We start from the raw sequence: 16,256 nt of genomic DNA on the forward strand, positions 1-16,256 counted from the left end.
TGTACGCAATCTTCCACCACACTACCTATCTTATGAATAACAAATACACACGAAAGCTCTCATCAAGTTACTTAATTCATACTCGAATTTGTCGAAGTAACACTTAATACGGAGAACTGTTACATGTAAGCTTTATAAGTTTCTGAAAAAGTAATGCAAAAATGTCCATGAAAGCGAGCTTTCGTTCATTTTCAATATTTACAATATAATGACAGCGTCGCCTGGTTTCGTCTTACATTCCCTGTATTTCTTTTCCACGTTTAGTGTTCGGCGAAAGCTCGTTAATTTTTGCTCAACTTTTTTGTAATCAACGCGATACGTACACGCCAATCTATTTTCTCGGCAATGTAAAATACTTCTTTACAAAAATAGCCGCGAGCGTATTCGTGAAAGAACATGTAAAATTGAACTCAAAGGTACGTACGTTTTATTTCCGTCGCTCGAGCTTCGTTAGTACACAGACAGTCTTTTAGAATTCGACAATGAATTATACAGTACATTAAGACTTACTGTTGAAGCTCTTTTACTTCAGAAGAACGTTTTTTCTTTTAGATTTTTATTTCTGTCTCGTGCATTGAACTCAAAGTAGAAAATAGAAATTATGTGTACAGAAATTATTTCACATTGAAAGAGCAAAATAAAGATAGAAATAAACTTCGATGTTACGTAGAGAGTAAGTAATGAATACACGTAACGTACTTACAAAATAAGAATGATATTTCAATTTAATTGCGTGCAACATAGATTGTAAATGATTAATATGTTTCGAAAACATTGTACATAGTCGACATATTTTTTATCTTTTTCATATTCACAGTATTAAAAGACTGTTTTGTATGGCACATTAAAACGACACATCGGTACGGTTATGAAAGACTTATTCCGAACGTTCAATCATTCGATCCTTCACTGCTAGGAGCATTGATAAATAACCGACTGAAGTTTTCAATATCTAAAATGTAAAATTATTAAGTTAAGTTCTACACGAAGTTCCTTATATAAAACATTTTTAACTAGCACTTACTCGGCAATATAATTTTAATGAAAACGATACAAATTTGCCTGCAGTGATTTCAAAAGGATGTTGCGCTCGAGTTATCAAAAGAACAAGTAGTTTTGCTTCTCGTGCTGGCAATATCGTCCAATCGCTATCGTAAACTGCATAACTGATTTCAACGCTCTATGAAACATCAATTCAATATTCAAGTGAAAGTTACTACTACTACAAACAAATGTTAGTTTCGTTAATCTTATATAGTCAATTTTACCTTTCGTCTTAATATTTCTGTGACGTAGCAGTAAGTAAATAAAGTGAATAAGAATAAAACGAGAAAATATGTCATGAATATTAAGTCCATTACAGATATGCATTCTGCACCAGTGATCTATAATGACATCATAAATTTAATTCTTGGTAATAAAATTTAGTTCTGTTATCGTTCGTAGTTACCATTATGAGCTGGAATCCTTGAGCACACAACCCAAAAATACAAGGGACTAACTGTATCAAAAACATCATGTTGAATGACTGTTCGATTGCTGATGAGAACCTGTTAGTTTTTTTAAGATAATGCGAAAATATATTACTCATAAAAGAATATTAAATTAAGAAAAACTATTATTGTTAAACTACTCTTTGAAAGATTTATTTAACAAATTATATGCGATGCACATTCAATATCATTACCAAAACATTTTCAAACATGCTTAGCAAGAATCTTTATAAATTGAAAAGTACATCTACTTAACGCTTAGTATTGACTTGAATAAAAATTTTGAAAATACGATTGTTAGTTGAAAAATCTTCTTACCTCCATAATCTAGTATGCATAGAATGAACAAAATCAAACTGGTCCATAAATTGTCTCCTATCATCCTCGTTTTGTATCTGTCGCGATAAATCGTATATTGTCAACTTGAGTATTGATAATTGACCGATCAAATGAAACATCAAAATAACGAAAAACGAATCAGCAGATGAAAATGAAGTAGATGCAAACACATTAGACATGAATTGGCCAAGCATTGTTAGTTCGTAATATATACTCATTTGTGTGTCATAAGGAAACCAGCCCATCATGTACAATGGCCACTCTACGCTTTTGTTAGCAATTGATTTTCCCATTATGTAAGCAGCAGGTCCTAAAAAACCAACGATACACTGTGCCACTAAGGTACTTTCTGTCATGAAAAGGCAGCCTATTGTGAAAAATCGACTGATTTTTGCATTTTTCCACATGATGGTCAATTCGTGGCTCGTGTGTGGCATTTTCCAGTCTTCGATTATTTGACGTAACAAATCTTTAAGTACTTCATCATAAAATTTATAAAGATCTCGATTAAGCTTTTATAAGAGGTTTAAACTTATTTAAAATGTAATAGAATCTCGACATAGATGGTATATGAACGTAAAAAACATGGTAACGCTATAATTCTATAACTTTATATTTTTGCTTTGTAGAGCATCTCATTTTCCAAATTTCACAACATAAAATATCAAAATTCTATTGTACTTAAACAAAATAATAAAATCAAGCTTTTACCGTATCTATGATACCAAATACTAATAATTTTCACCATAGCAATAGTAGTTGGAATATCGCAATTGGAAAGAATTTCAATAATTACATTCAAGTTCTTATATGACATCAGAAGCTTGATCGTTTGCGATAGAGTAGCAAACAGAAACATCGTTAACGTTGCAATCAGAATTCTGGTATTTGATGTCCAATTACTATCGTGGTAAGGATCTGGCCAGGCACCAAGAAAACACAAAAATAATCGACACGAGCCAACAGCGTAATCGTAGCCTAATCGTACATTCAAAATTTATATTTCACAATTTTCATTTTATGTTTATACAATCCATTACCATCGACGTTAACGTTCGTTGAAAATCTTTTTCTTGAATCCACTTTCATAATACTAATGTCCTCTATAAACACTATCCAGTAATTACGTTAACGAGGGAGGCCAACCGCGTACTGGCGATGGTAAACTTTTTTTTGTTACGCGGAAACGACACTTGCCTCGCTTGCCTTATGAATCTTTAACGTGGGCTTCTATTTTCTCGTCCGAAACCATGATTCTTGCACAACTCTCGTACGTTATTTGAGCTTCGTTACTCAGAATCAGTGTAAAGACGAGAAATTTTTTTCTACGTTTGCGTAAATACGTCGATATAATATTCAAACGGTTGATCAAAAATGTCATCCGCTTCTTATGTCAAAAGGAGACATGCGTGGTAACATTTAGAGAAGAACATTCTCTGTGGTATTATCAAGTTGTAAACATCGGAGGTTCATTGTAAAGAGTACTTATATAAAAAGAATGGAAAACATACATTACGGTAATATGTAATTTTTATAAATAATCGACTGAAGTTTTCATTATCTAAAACGTAAAATTATTGAGTTACGTAAAAATATCTTGTATCGTAAATCTTGATTTGTAAATGAAATTTATGAGTTCAGAAGATAAATCTGTCGATTCATAGAAATGTTAATAACAATATGGAAATACAAAACATATGTACTTGTGTAAGTAAATCTTTCAATCATATTTATCAATTAGTGATTAAATCACATGCATCCAAGTTTAAATTATTTCTGCTCATAATTCTCTAACTTTATTGATATAATAAAAATATGTTTTATTTGAAAATGAAATCGTTTGTGTAAATATGATAATGGATAGAAGTAACCATTAAACGAGTTAATCATTTATTAAAATTAATTTTATTTCTCTAATCAATTGTATCAATTAATTTGCTTTAAATTTTCTCTCACAGCCAAAAACATCGATATATATCCAGTGGCAACTTTGATAATCTACAAAAAATGAAAATGAATGAACAGTATTAACAAACTATATTTAAAGTAAATTTTCTTTCTTTACAGCTCTGAACAGGTTCATCAAATAAAAAGGAAAGACTTCCTGCAGTTATCTTTAATGTCTGGTTGATTAAAACTAAAGGAATGATGAGTAATCTGGTTTTTTTAGCAGGTAATTGCAGTAAACAATTGTTTGGCCTAATTTATCTACCTGTGATGTGATGAAAAAAGTATGAAAAAATGTACCGCGACAATAAAACTATAGTGAATTTTGTCTCATCCTATAAAACTTTCGCCGTATAGCAGTATACAAATATGCTGAAGATGAACCACACAGTGTAATCAAGCATGAAAATTACTTTTATTAGCGCAATATTTCCTTCTGTTAATATTTAGTAACGAAATTAACTACTATGAATTACAAACAACTTTAAGTTTTTAAGTATAAAGTTAGTACCTCAAAGGAGTAACCTTGCAAGCATAAAAATACTATAAAAGAGCCAACTAGAAACATTATATTGAAACTACGAGTATATTCTATAGTTCCTGCAAATCTAATGATATTGAATAGTTTCATATAGAAACACATTTCTTTATTACATAAGTAAGTATTCGTATTATCTTTGAAAATAGTAAATACTATTGATTGATTTTTTCATGTCGACCAATAAGGACCGCAAAGGTTTTCACAGATCAAAATGTATTAGCCTTAATTTTTTATGCTCAAACTTGTTCTTCAATCTTCAATAGTTCTGTCTACTATATTGTATGAATATAAAATTTAAAAAAAGTTAGGTAATAGGTTTTTTGTAAAAAAAGATAATCACGAAGGCAGGAAGAATGTATATGTAATACGTAATTTTTGAATCCTCACGAATAGTTGAGTGACACTGAGAGCAGTGTCGAAACATATTCTTTCCATATATATGTATATACAAGTTTCAGTTGATAAATAAGATAAATATTTCGATTCGCATTGAAATTTGATCTAACAATACTCCGTTTCTGTTATCAAATGTTTCAGACGATGATATTTCCCTTGTGATTGATTTTACAATATCTCATTCGTAATATAAATTTTATATTTGCAAAATGACATTTAAAAAGAAGCTTCTCAAATCATACTTATGATGAAAGAAAAAAAACTACGAAATGTTTTAAGCAACTGAGTATACAAATTATTTGGCTTTTTTGTTTAAACCCGTGCTAAACATTTTTTATCGTTGTTTATATTTTTTTTCTCTTTTTGATTTTTCCTTTCTTTCTACTCATCATTGCACAGAAATGTTTATGGGCAACTAAGAGATCTACAGAATCAATGTACGATCGCTCTATTCGATATAAAAGAAAGCAATAGAAACAATTACAGCAATCCTAGAAAAATATATGAAATAACAATGCAGATTTCTTTGAAAATCAACGTACAAACGTACAAAGCTTTTCATATATAGATAAGGCATGATATCAGCAATAATGTAATTTTTTCTTGATATTTTGATCGGTTTAATTTTCTGCTCAGAAAATATTTCGTAAGACATACAGTTTTTACTAGTTTTCTCATTAATATTTTACGATACTCGTCGATTTGCTTAACTGCATCATAGCAAATATCACTATACTCGAAGATATTTTGAAGTATACTGCCATAAATGCATTTTTTTGGAATGCGAATAGTTTGACTTTAATTTTTATCTGAATCATGTATTTGAATATCTTTGTCCAGATAGTATTTGTTTGTGAAATGAATAGAATATTTTTTAAAAACAAGACAATATTAATCGTGATCTTCCGGAAAAAGTTTTCGATAGATACTTTAGATAAGATCTATTATTATTTCCATCTAGCCTATGTTTACAGATAATAATCTTATATATGATATCGCATGTCACAGTTAAAATTAAATTACGTGCTGTACATATATTTGAAAGGTTTTTTCGTTTGACGTAGTATACTGGGAAATTAAATTTTATACTTATGTACTTGTTTCTTGAAAATATTTTCTGGACACAGATACGTGAAAACATAATCTGATTTCCGTTATGTCATAACGATATAACTGTCATATTTTTACTTTGCAACATGTTTCGTTGCTCATTTATCAAGACTTTTATGTTTCGTCAATGTCAATTTTTCTCTCTTAGCAAGAAGCACAAATATCTACTCAGCTGCACTTTTGACAACCTACATAAATGCTATTTTCATCAAAAGAAATTAAATTTCCTTATCAAATATTTCACTTATAATGCAGAATAATTCTAAGAAGAGCATGAAAAACTCGCTAATTACCATTTTCAACTGTCTACTGACTCGTGTCAATGGGATTATGAAGTTGCACACTAGTTTTGCTTGTGAATGAAAAACTATTGAGTTGATAAATTTTATTTTGTATTTAATTTAAAAACAATATATAGAATTAACAATAGATGATAATAAGAGAATCATATTATAACGTAAAATTAATAATGATATATACACTAGTTTAACAGAAGTACGTATTTCAAGTTAAGCACGAAACAACATGTAGAGGAATAGTTAAACATATAACGCGTACTTTTAACTTAAAAGATTCTGCGTTTGTGCTCGATACATAATAGATAATGGTAAATAATAAAATTAATTTACTTAAATTATCACGATGTATAGACATCGTTCTGACTGTTTTACTGATTTTAAATAGAAGATATTATGTAGAACAAGAAATGTCTCGCTCATCTTTAGCACGTGAAGAGCATCTATGTACAGGTGTGACGTTGAGCTCGTACATTTTCATTTCGCAGTCTTAGCCCTTTCAGGAACGAATGAAAAAACCTAAAAATAAATAAATATGTACGAATGGAAATCTATGCAGTATTTAAAACTACACCTGTATCATGCAATATGCCGTGAGAATTAAAAATCTAAGTTTCTTTTAAAAATAAATGTGCGTTCAACGCTCGGCGAACTTTCCAAATTTCATTTTCCCATGCAAAATAAAGAAAAAAGCGCGCTTTCTAAGTTGGAAAAGTCTGCCCGCAGCAAAAGCGCGTAAGAATGAGAGCCAGCAAAAAGAATCGAATTTTCAACGACGACAGTGACGATTTCACGTTCGACGTCGCCGGTCATCCCATCAAACTCACGCCGAGCAAATAGAAAGTGCGTCGCCGTGCACGCGAATTAGAAACCTCAGCGGCAAAAAAAGCTGCACATGCGATTATCCCCGTTAGCCAAAATAGCCACTTACAGTCAAGCACTTGCTCAAAAGAAAACGTTGGCTGGCCTCGCCTGGGGACACGAGAATACCGAGCAGTCGTGGCGTCTTACCGCCTCCATCACCTCGTCAAAATGACTTGACACCTGGACAGCTGCTACTGGTTGTATCCTACGGACAAATTTTCAAACGCATAAGTCAATCATCATAATAGAGAACAAATACTAGCTTCATATATGATACGTATAGTTAAGATCAATTTACATTATCGGATATCCTAAAATCCATATACGAGGTGACGTTTTAGAATCGTGTGAAACATCGTCTGACCTATTAACTATCGCAATCAATCAAAATATACATCTCAGCTGTGATGCAGAAATTGGTTGTACAAGCAAAAGTTTCAAGTACTTGTTAATTCGAAAGTTAGTTATCACACTTGATAAATAGTAATTTAAATAGACTGAAAAGAATTAACCGCGACGTTAATCGCTACGTGCCTTTCTCTTGATGAGCTCGAGTAACGTTCTCACAAATCATTCTCCCTATAATTAAGTAATCCATTGTCCTTATAATTGCTACTATGCTATCTTCTTCATGCGAGATAACTACTAGTTATAACGAGCAAAAAAAATTCATCAATTTGCTGCGAACGACTCATTGCGTCGCACTCATCTTTTTCCAGATTCTACAAATGCAACAACGTCATTTATATAATGCTTTTCTTTTCAGTACAGCAGCGAAAAGAAAGAACGGTAGTTGACCCGAATGCCCAGCTTGTTCATAAATGTATTTTACATTGAAATGATTCATCTGTAATTTCGCAGTTGTCTTTGCTTACCCGCACGTGAAAGCTCATGTTTTTCTCATAAAAACGGACCGACTTGCTTGGTTAAACTTCATTGGACGATTAAGAAGAAAAGACCAATTGCTTTTCAATCGCGATTGAATTTTCATAGAAAGACAATAAGAAAGTGCATTTACGATTGCTCTTGACTCTTTCAAGGCGCTCCCCTTTAATCTATACTGGTATGCACTCCCCACGATGAACGGTTCCGTTCGTGGGCTTTCCCCCCCTTTTTTGCGATCATTTTAATAATAAATGCGAAATATTTTCTATTACTATACGTTCCAATTCAAGAAAAAAGTATAATTTATTCATAAGTAACTTAATCCCAGATGTTCTCTCAAAAAATCACCAGTAAAGTCCTCGTTCTAATTAAAAAACGAAGCGACATCTAATTCGTTCGGCCTACATATTATACAGCAATTTCCATGAACAGGCGTGTAAAAGTTAGTGAAAAAAATCGATTTCCAGGTCGTATCATATATCGACATGCTTGTCGCGAGTTTGCCTTTCACGCTTTGACAATTTGCTTGTAAGTTGTGTATTTTGAACGTTGCCGGCTTTCTCTGGACTAACGATAAGTTACTTTTTTAGAAAAGAGATGGCTTCATTTGAAATTATATGTTGCGGTGGACTTTCCGCTAATGAAACTTAAATTCATCCAAAATACAACAGACTTCGACATTTGCAGATGAACGTTCAACAGCTTTGCATTTGATTTTATCTCAATCAAATAATTTACTCTTTCATCAATCTCACAAATCGTTCGCGTAATTGAATTATATCTAGATCCACGACAAAAAGTCAAATGAACTGAATTCATTACACGCGATCAAAGAAGCGCTAAATAGAGAAATGCAAAAAGAAAAAAATATTGAGTATGCAAGAAATGAAGTCGGTGCGTGCGCACGGAAGGAGTTTCGTTTTCACGCGCGGCCAAACAGCTGTGTGCATATCAATTAGTTTGTCCGGGGATGGCTTTTCCTTCAGCTGTATCTTGTCGGCTCGCGAGCGAGTGAAAACTGTGCTAATTCTGAGAGAGGTAAAAGTCGCTATGAGTGCGCGCGAGTATCAGTCAGTGGGACAATGACGACGCGAAGCGCGCGCGCGTACACACTCGGCGAAAGCCGTGCGCGCAGGGCGAACACGCACGAGAGGAAAGTTATCCGAGCGGCATTCTTCCTTCGCCTTCTACGATGACTATGTTTTCCACTGTTGTTGTTGTTGGCTGTTGTTGTTTTAGATCAAGTTTAGCAATTACCAATGAGTCTTAGAGATGCCTTTTTGGATTCTTAAAGATCGACGTATGTTTTCGAATTGTTGTAGGTGAGAAATGCAAGACGAAAAATATAAGTGTTGTAAACAGAATCTTGCACGTTTGAAATATAACACTAAAGAAAATTATTCAAAATTACAAGTCTAAGAAAATTAACATCGTAAGAATAAAAAGAAATTCAAATTGTATGTAAAATGCGCAAAATTGGTCGAAAATGATGGCAAGAAGGGAAAAAAACCCGCGAACGAAACCGTTCATCGTGGAGAGTATATATCAGCGTAGATTAAAGGAGAGCGCGCCGAAAAAACCAAGAACAGGTTTGTTTTATCGCGAACGAGCCGAAAAAATTTTACAAGAGGATCCTCCCGTCCCACGTGATTAACGGGTATAAACTGTCAAAGCCAATTTATTGGAAAAAAGCTAGACTACAAAAGTAAAACAAAAACAATTGTTCGTAATATATTTTATCACGAGAAAAGTCGAAATGTTAATAAAATGATTAATTTTTACTTTCGAAGGTAGAATGTAATATGTCTGTCAGGTCTCAATAATACTAATATTAACAGACAAAAAATTATATACTCACATCCTAAGCAGTCCAGACATCTTCTTCTCCATAAACATATAAACATCTGATCCACGTTTGACCATAGCGTCACAAAATATTCGCTTAGCACAGGGTGTATTCGTCCAATCACCAGGTATGTGACTGACTTCTGCAATTTCAGCATTCTCCAAATTCTGTAACGCGTCTTCCAACTCAGTATCGCTCAAACTTCGTTTTCGCCGCCTTGTTCTTGTCTCTGATTCCTTATTTTCGGTTAACTAAAGTAGATTTTACATGTTTAGTTGGTAAATTCAGATAAGTGAATACCTAAAAAATTCTTCACTAATTTCAAAGTGTTAGTTTTTATCTCATGCATGCTCTAATTAAATGAATCGTAAGTTGATAAGCAATGGAAATCACAATCGCAATTAAAACTAAATACTTATTTCTTTACCTGGCTTTTGATTTGTTCTGATTTGGTGATAGCTTCAAAAGTATGCCGGACAATGGCCTTGGCGAAATCATCCTCGTTTTGGATTTGCACGTCATTGCCCTTGTCGTTCGTTGTATCATTGACCGATCGCAGTGGTAAGTCGATTTCTACGATTTCCGCTATTTGATCGGCACCTTTACGTTGCATTTGCCTACATTTACGAATGAGATTTTCGCACATCAATCTATGGTTCTCTCTCTCTCTCTCTCTCTCTCTCTCTCTCTCTCTCTCTCTCTCTGACTTTCATGCTTTAATGGCTTTTAAGTAGGCGTAGCTTTTTTACGAAAATCGTGTCAATGTATTTGATTGAGCCAAACATCATTAAATATTTTTAAATTATTTTTAACTAACGTTTTCGATAATAAATTATAGAATAATTTTATGAAGTAAAACTATTATCTGCTTTATATATTTTTAAACTGTAATCACGTTAATTTTTGAACTGTAGTAATGGCATCAATTATATTATTGATCAACAGTTAAAATAAAAAATTTCAGATATTATAGGTTAATAATTCAACTAATAAAATTGTTTACCTCTCATCAGTTACACTTCTCTTTCTTCTCGCAGCATTATCTCTTGCAGAATTTTGCTGCATCAATACGTAAATATCATCACCAACATTGTACTGTCTCTCACCCGTCGGCACACGGTTATCCTGTTCTAGTTGCCGAATAATATTCAATGCCCGTGCTTTCTCTTCGCCATCGATAACCTGAACAGTTCCATCACTTGATCTCTTGAGAACATCAACGTCGAGATAACGGCCTACAGCAACAGCACCGATACCTAAAGCTGCACCACTGGCCATGAGTCCTAAGGCTGGAATAAGAACTGAAGTTCCGGTACTAGCAACTGTACCGACTTTGTCTTGTGCAGAATCTTGTGAACGTGGATTTGACAATCCGAGGTTCTCCGAGATCTTACGAGTGGCTTCGACAAGCGGATCGATCACTGGTTTCGTGTATTCCGATACCTACAAGGATACATTTATGAATTTGAATAGTTCGCTGACCATCGAGATAAATCGATTTAAGCCCTTACCTTAGCAACACCATCAGAGAATCCAGACTTGATGTTCTCGGAGATTCTTATCCACAATGGCGGTTCGACGATAGGCCTCTTCAATCCGTAAAATTGGTTAGCCGGATAGTAATTCTTGTAATTGGTGTACGAGTCGACGATATTCTTGTCGTTTAGCACGTATTTCTTCTTCTGTCTATACTCGCCGTTATGATGGCCTGGTGTCTGGTAAGTATTTTGATACTGATGATGTCTCATGGTGCCTTCATTTTTCATCAATGCTTCTTCATTGTGCTTTTTCTTGTCATTTTTCACAATCTTTGCGGGTTGTACTCCTAATTCGGGATGAGCATATTGCAAAACTGGAGCTCGCGTTCCGGGCTTGACACTAGGTACTGGTGAATCAGACGGTGTATACATTCGGGAATTTGGATAGTTGGCTGGGAGTTCTGGCTGAAGCATACGTTTGCGACTACTTGGCCGGTAGCTTTCTTCGGCTGACTCGTAGATTTCAGCGGCTAGTACTTCGTTGTGATAGGATTTTGCTGCTTCCGATTTATCGTCTGGCGCTTTGCCGTATCTATGAACAAACAATCATATGAGAAAAAAAAACCAAAGATCAATCAATCTTTCTTTGCGTGTCTGACACAAAAATCGATTCTCGAAGTCATAATGACTGCGTCTGATTGAGTGAAGCGCTGCGCCGATGAAAAATATGCCTGCTATAGCGTGCTGCGTAATGTGAAAGTCATTACCGACGTATAAGGAAGCATGCTTTTGTGAAATGTAAATATAGCGTGCTTCAAGCTTACCTAAGTTAATTTCCTAGATTGAAAAAGAAAATAAATCCGGTGCAGTGTAAATAACTTGTTTGAGATTACTTTTGCCTTCGATGTAATTATGTTGTAAAATCGCAGTGGAAAACGGGACAAGAGTTAGAATGCAATGATATGACACATTTACGTGAACTGCAGCATGCACGATAGTACTATGAATAGCCGAGACTTTCCGTTGTATGCGCGGCTTTGGGTCAACTAAAAATTTTTCGTGCGGCCAATTTTATTTTCTCCTGAAAATGATGCCGTTGTTAACTCGGCTAACATCCGTAATCTGTCTTAGTCGAAACTTGTTAGAAAACCATTTACGTGATAATTATGTATATATGCGTTTCAATGCGTGACTTCTAAATGGCTACAAGAAAAACTAATGTCTCGCGATGCAAGTGTAGCTATATACAGTTGAAATTTCGAACGGCAATACTAGTTCGTATATTGGATAGATTAATCTTTTTTCCAGTAACGTTGAGAAAAACGAAATGACGAGAAATTTCCACACTCGAGCAGTTAACTTTGAAAATTGATGTTGGAACAACATTCAACTCTGACGAATTCCACGAATTCCTAAATTAACGATACGAGCGGGACGGTAAGCTGCTGTATCCTAAAAACTCGTGTCATGTTTCGGTTATTTACTGCAAGAATTATGCTTATTTGTGCAACTTTTAAAACTTGTCTGTTGCACTTTTAAACTATTATCAGTTAAAAATGCAAATCTTTAGAGAACCTTAAAAAACGGCACTTAAGAAAATACGCATTTAAATAAAAAAAAATGGATAACTGAAAGATTTATCAGTTTTTTTATTTAATTTTTCGTATGAGAGTTTTTAAGTGAAAAACAAAATTACTTGAATTATACATCGACAGACATATTTCAAAATTTCCTATTACTAAATCTTAAAATCTAATTAATGCTTGAGATCATACCATTAAGTTGAATATCTTCAATTTTTAGTAGGAATTATAAAGTTCAAAGAATACTGTTCTACCATAAAGGAAAACCAAGGTAGCTTCGGAATAATCGGCCGACACGTGGTGCAATTGAAAGCTAACAGCATGTCGTATAAAATCCCACCAATCAAGCATCATACACAACTTTCACTTACCTCTTATTGACATCCTCGAAGAATCGCTCAAAGTTCTGCTGTTCGGTAGCAATCAGTTCTCTGGTACTTGTAGTTGTCTCAGTAACCAGGTGATCATTGATAACTCTTGCATTTCTCCACACTTGAATCTTATCAATTGGCTCGTCGGGAACGCGTCTACCATGAACAACAGGTGTGCCGTCAGGGTCGATAGTCAATCGTTTGGATTGTAAGGATGGTTGTGATTTAACGTTCAATTCTGATCTGATAATAATCTCAGCTGGTACATTCTTGGCATCTCGATTTTTCATCAAATTCGCACCAATATTGGTGCGTTTCGGTGGCTCGTGTGGCAAGAAAGCGTAACGTACTATTTGCTCGTCACCTTGGTCGGCCGGTTGGCTTTGAAAGCTTCGCCATTGCGTGGTAGCTGGTTGCTCTACAGGTTTCCATGAATCGAAACTACGACTAACTGGAACCCAACTTTTGGACTCTTCATTACTGTTATCCGATACGCTACTCCATGTTTGCAAACGACTCCATGGATCGATATTAACGTTTTTGTAATCGGTACTCGAACTCACTGGACTGCTTGTCGTCGTCGTCGTCGTCGTTGTAATTGGTTCAACTGATTTTGTTGTCGTAGTCGATACTTGGCTCAAACCACTCGACACAGACTTCTCTCGACGTTTGACTATTAAAGTCGCCAAGTTACCCTTGCTAGTGCGTATTTTCAATTCCTCCGTTTCGCCTGGCAAGCTACGCGACACTTTTAGCATGGTACGCGCGTAACTTGGCTTGGGCAATTCGCCGGCCGGTGTTGTTGGTGAACCACTTGTTGCTACTGATGCCGCTGACAGCAGCGCAAGTGCTAATAGTACCTGTGAAATGGAAAGAAAGAACGCGTGTGTTTGCTTCTTATGATATACATTCGTATGATAGTTGGAGCGAACAAAAGTCATTAAAATTATTATCGTATATAGATCGAATAAATCCAAAATTCAATTCACAATACAACAAGCAATGCTTGCGATCTATATACATGTTAATGTTTCAAATATGCATATAACAAAATTCATTAGCGCCATAGAAAATATCAGTAAGTTATCATCCTTAAAAGAAACCTTTTTCACGGGTGCATTATTATTGTAATCATAGTCTACACAAAGGCTGTATTACAAGATTTACGTTCCAGAAAATATTGCTTAAAGCTGTATAATTGGCAATGATGACGGCAGCCGATCTACTTCCCCTAATTTTCGCTGTCACCTCTATCGCTCTCATTTACGATTGTGTCTTAGCCAATGAGTCGCGGAAAAGTTATAATACGCACCTTCATTATTATCAGCCAATAAAAGGGTTTATGTTTGTTTCGCGAAAAATAAAATTTCTTTTTTCAATGAGAAGACTTCTTCTGGTAGCTAACGGCTACGACAGCAGCATCGCGGCGCACACAACACCTGTTGACTCCCGGAACAGCCTGGCAAGACTGACTGTCGGCTCGGAGCAAACTTGGCTTCTCGTGCTGGCTCGACCTACTTCCTTCTCTCTCTTTCTCTCTCTCTCTCTCTCTCTCTCTCTCTCTCTCTCTCTCTCTCTCTCTCTCTCTCTCTCTCGCTTACACTGAGTGCACGCTACCGCTTCTTACATATTATGCACACACGCATACACTCGGCTCTGTTTATTGTACTTTCAATGAACGGATGAGCCTATAACGATTCTAATGTCGCCACTCCACAACTTAAGCATTTTTTTTCGATAGGAGAGGCTGATGCGCGGAAATGTTTTGTCATGCGTTGCGTCAGGTTAAACTGCCTATTTTTGTTGCTTCCCCCGGTGAAATGCGCTTGTTACGGGACTTTTTATTGTTATGTCGGGCGCTTTATTGTCCTGTCATTGTAGGAAGTGCAATGCGTGCGATTCCATAGAGTAGGATGTTTATAGAACGTAGCTCATAGAATGTACTACGGAACTTGAAAAACAGCGTTGCAATGTTCAATTGACAGAATAACTTTTGTTCGAAGTTCGTTTGTTTTTCAACTTTTTTAGTTCACTTCACCCGTACGTTCGTTATCTTATCTGCAAAAAATAGCAAAACTTTTGCGCATACGCGAAAGAAACTCCAATTATATACTTCAAAAGAAGCATTAGGTGTCTTGGTTAAATCCGCGTTCTTTAAAAGACGATAAATATATTAAGTGATATTCACACACTTGATAATAAGTGGTATCAAAGCATTTCAAAGCTCATTTCTATTGAAATGAGAAATAGTGCACCACGTGCAGTAGCGTTTATCTATGCGAGAATATATGGACACGGAGTGTCAAGCTAAACCATCTATAGTATTTCACTTCTACTTTCTTTCTCGAGTGTCCCGTTCGACACGCGCGGACACTTTCGAGCTTGAAATCCGATTCGGGTCGCTATGAATGAATTCATTCATTTTTCTTTTGGTATTCGATGAGAATTTCGAAAATGTGACAAAGATTTTGGACATTGTATGTACGCGTTTTAGAATTTTCAAAAGAATTGTCGATAAAATATTTTAAATATTATTCATATTTTTTGAAGACCTTGTAAAATTGTAGAATTGAGCCGTGAATGTCTCTAACTAGTACGGTTTTACCTATTATTACCTACGTATTAGGTAGATTTGTAAAGATACGCGAGAGATATCATTTGTTTTTCTTTATTTCGACTTCGTAAAAATCCACATCATCTTTCATCCTTATTTCACTTAAAAGAAAGTAATTAGGAATACCCAAGTGTTATACATCCATTCGACAAAATACTTGGCGAAAAGGTATTTTCACCACTGATAGAAAATACAACAGCCATAGAACGACGAGGAAGTATTAAAACGATAAGACTTAGGTGAAACCGCTCGGACGTCACGGAAACTCATCGCGAGCGCGCGCGAACTCTCGACACGAGCGACGCCGATCTGGTTCAGAATGGAAAGTGCAGTTGAGGCTTGCGAGATCCTAATTCGGCGCGCCTCTCTCTCTCTCTCTCTCTCTCTCTCTCTCTCTCTCTCTCTCTCTCTCTTTCGAGTATTATTTGCTGTGGTCGCGCATGACTTACAGCCAACGGGATCAAGGTCAACTGATATCTCACGCGAGGGAGAC

At 35.2% G+C, this 16,256-nt stretch overlaps 3 protein-coding genes across 5 annotated transcripts in view; 1 reads left to right on the top strand and 2 right to left on the bottom strand.

Annotated features, from left to right (window-relative positions):
- Positions 1-17: 17 nt before the first annotated feature.
- LOC131674217 (uncharacterized) overlaps positions 18-16,256 on the top strand; it is a 36,635-nt gene continuing 20,396 nt past the window's right edge. Inside the window, exon 1 of one of the 3 annotated variants that reach the window (XM_058952737.1) lies at positions 18-416. Coding sequence is in view for 1 of the 3 variants with exons in the window: in XM_058952735.1 (XP_058808718.1) it covers positions 11,418-11,435 (18 nt within the window). In the remaining 2 variants the exon portion in view is untranslated. Of the gene's footprint in view, positions 417-11,384; positions 11,436-16,256 lie in introns of those variants that run through there. The other 2 variants (XM_058952739.1, XM_058952735.1) reach the window with 2 other exon arrangements.
- LOC131674218 (odorant receptor 49b-like) lies at positions 409-3,236 on the bottom strand. The gene is made up of 7 exons (XM_058952740.1): positions 2,873-3,236; positions 2,544-2,810; positions 1,812-2,310; positions 1,451-1,550; positions 1,269-1,385; positions 1,025-1,180; positions 409-952 (listed from the first exon to the last, which is right to left on the bottom strand). Exons 1-7 carry the CDS (start codon positions 2,919-2,921, stop codon positions 878-880), a joined length of 1,263 nt encoding a protein of 420 aa, XP_058808723.1. The 5' UTR covers positions 2,922-3,236; the 3' UTR covers positions 409-877.
- LOC131674216 (uncharacterized) lies at positions 6,314-14,595 on the bottom strand. Its single transcript, XM_058952734.1, has 8 exons — positions 14,462-14,595; positions 13,150-14,009; positions 11,229-11,787; positions 10,721-11,160; positions 10,145-10,334; positions 9,730-9,968; positions 7,054-7,191; positions 6,314-6,641 (listed from the first exon to the last, which is right to left on the bottom strand). The coding sequence occupies exons 1-7, from the start codon at positions 14,465-14,467 to the stop codon at positions 7,068-7,070; spliced, it is 2,418 nt and encodes an 805-aa protein (XP_058808717.1). The 5' UTR covers positions 14,468-14,595; the 3' UTR covers positions 6,314-6,641; positions 7,054-7,067.

This window comes from Phymastichus coffea, unplaced genomic scaffold (genome assembly GCF_024137745.1).
Source record: "Phymastichus coffea isolate CEN01 unplaced genomic scaffold, Cenicafe_Pcof_1.1 PCOF00221, whole genome shotgun sequence".
NCBI lineage: Eukaryota > Metazoa > Arthropoda > Insecta > Hymenoptera > Eulophidae > Phymastichus > Phymastichus coffea.

Coding starts and splice junctions, on each gene's coding strand:
- LOC131674218 (XM_058952740.1), bottom strand. CDS start 2,921: ATGAAAGTGGATTCAAGAAAAAGATTTTCAACGAACGTTAACGTCGAT. Junction 1,386..1,450: donor AAGGATTCCAGCTCATAATG/GTAACTACGAAC, acceptor ATGTCATTATAG/ATCACTGGTGCAGAATGCAT. Junction 1,181..1,268: donor CAGAAATATTAAGACGAAAG/GTAAAATTGACT, acceptor GATGTTTCATAG/AGCGTTGAAATCAGTTATGC.
- LOC131674216 (XM_058952734.1), bottom strand. Junction 9,969..10,144: donor CAGAACAAATCAAAAGCCAG/GTAAAGAAATAA, acceptor AATCTACTTTAG/TTAACCGAAAATAAGGAATC. Junction 7,192..9,729: donor ATGTCTGGACTGCTTAGGAT/GTGAGTATATAA, acceptor ATTTGTCCGTAG/GATACAACCAGTAGCAGCTG.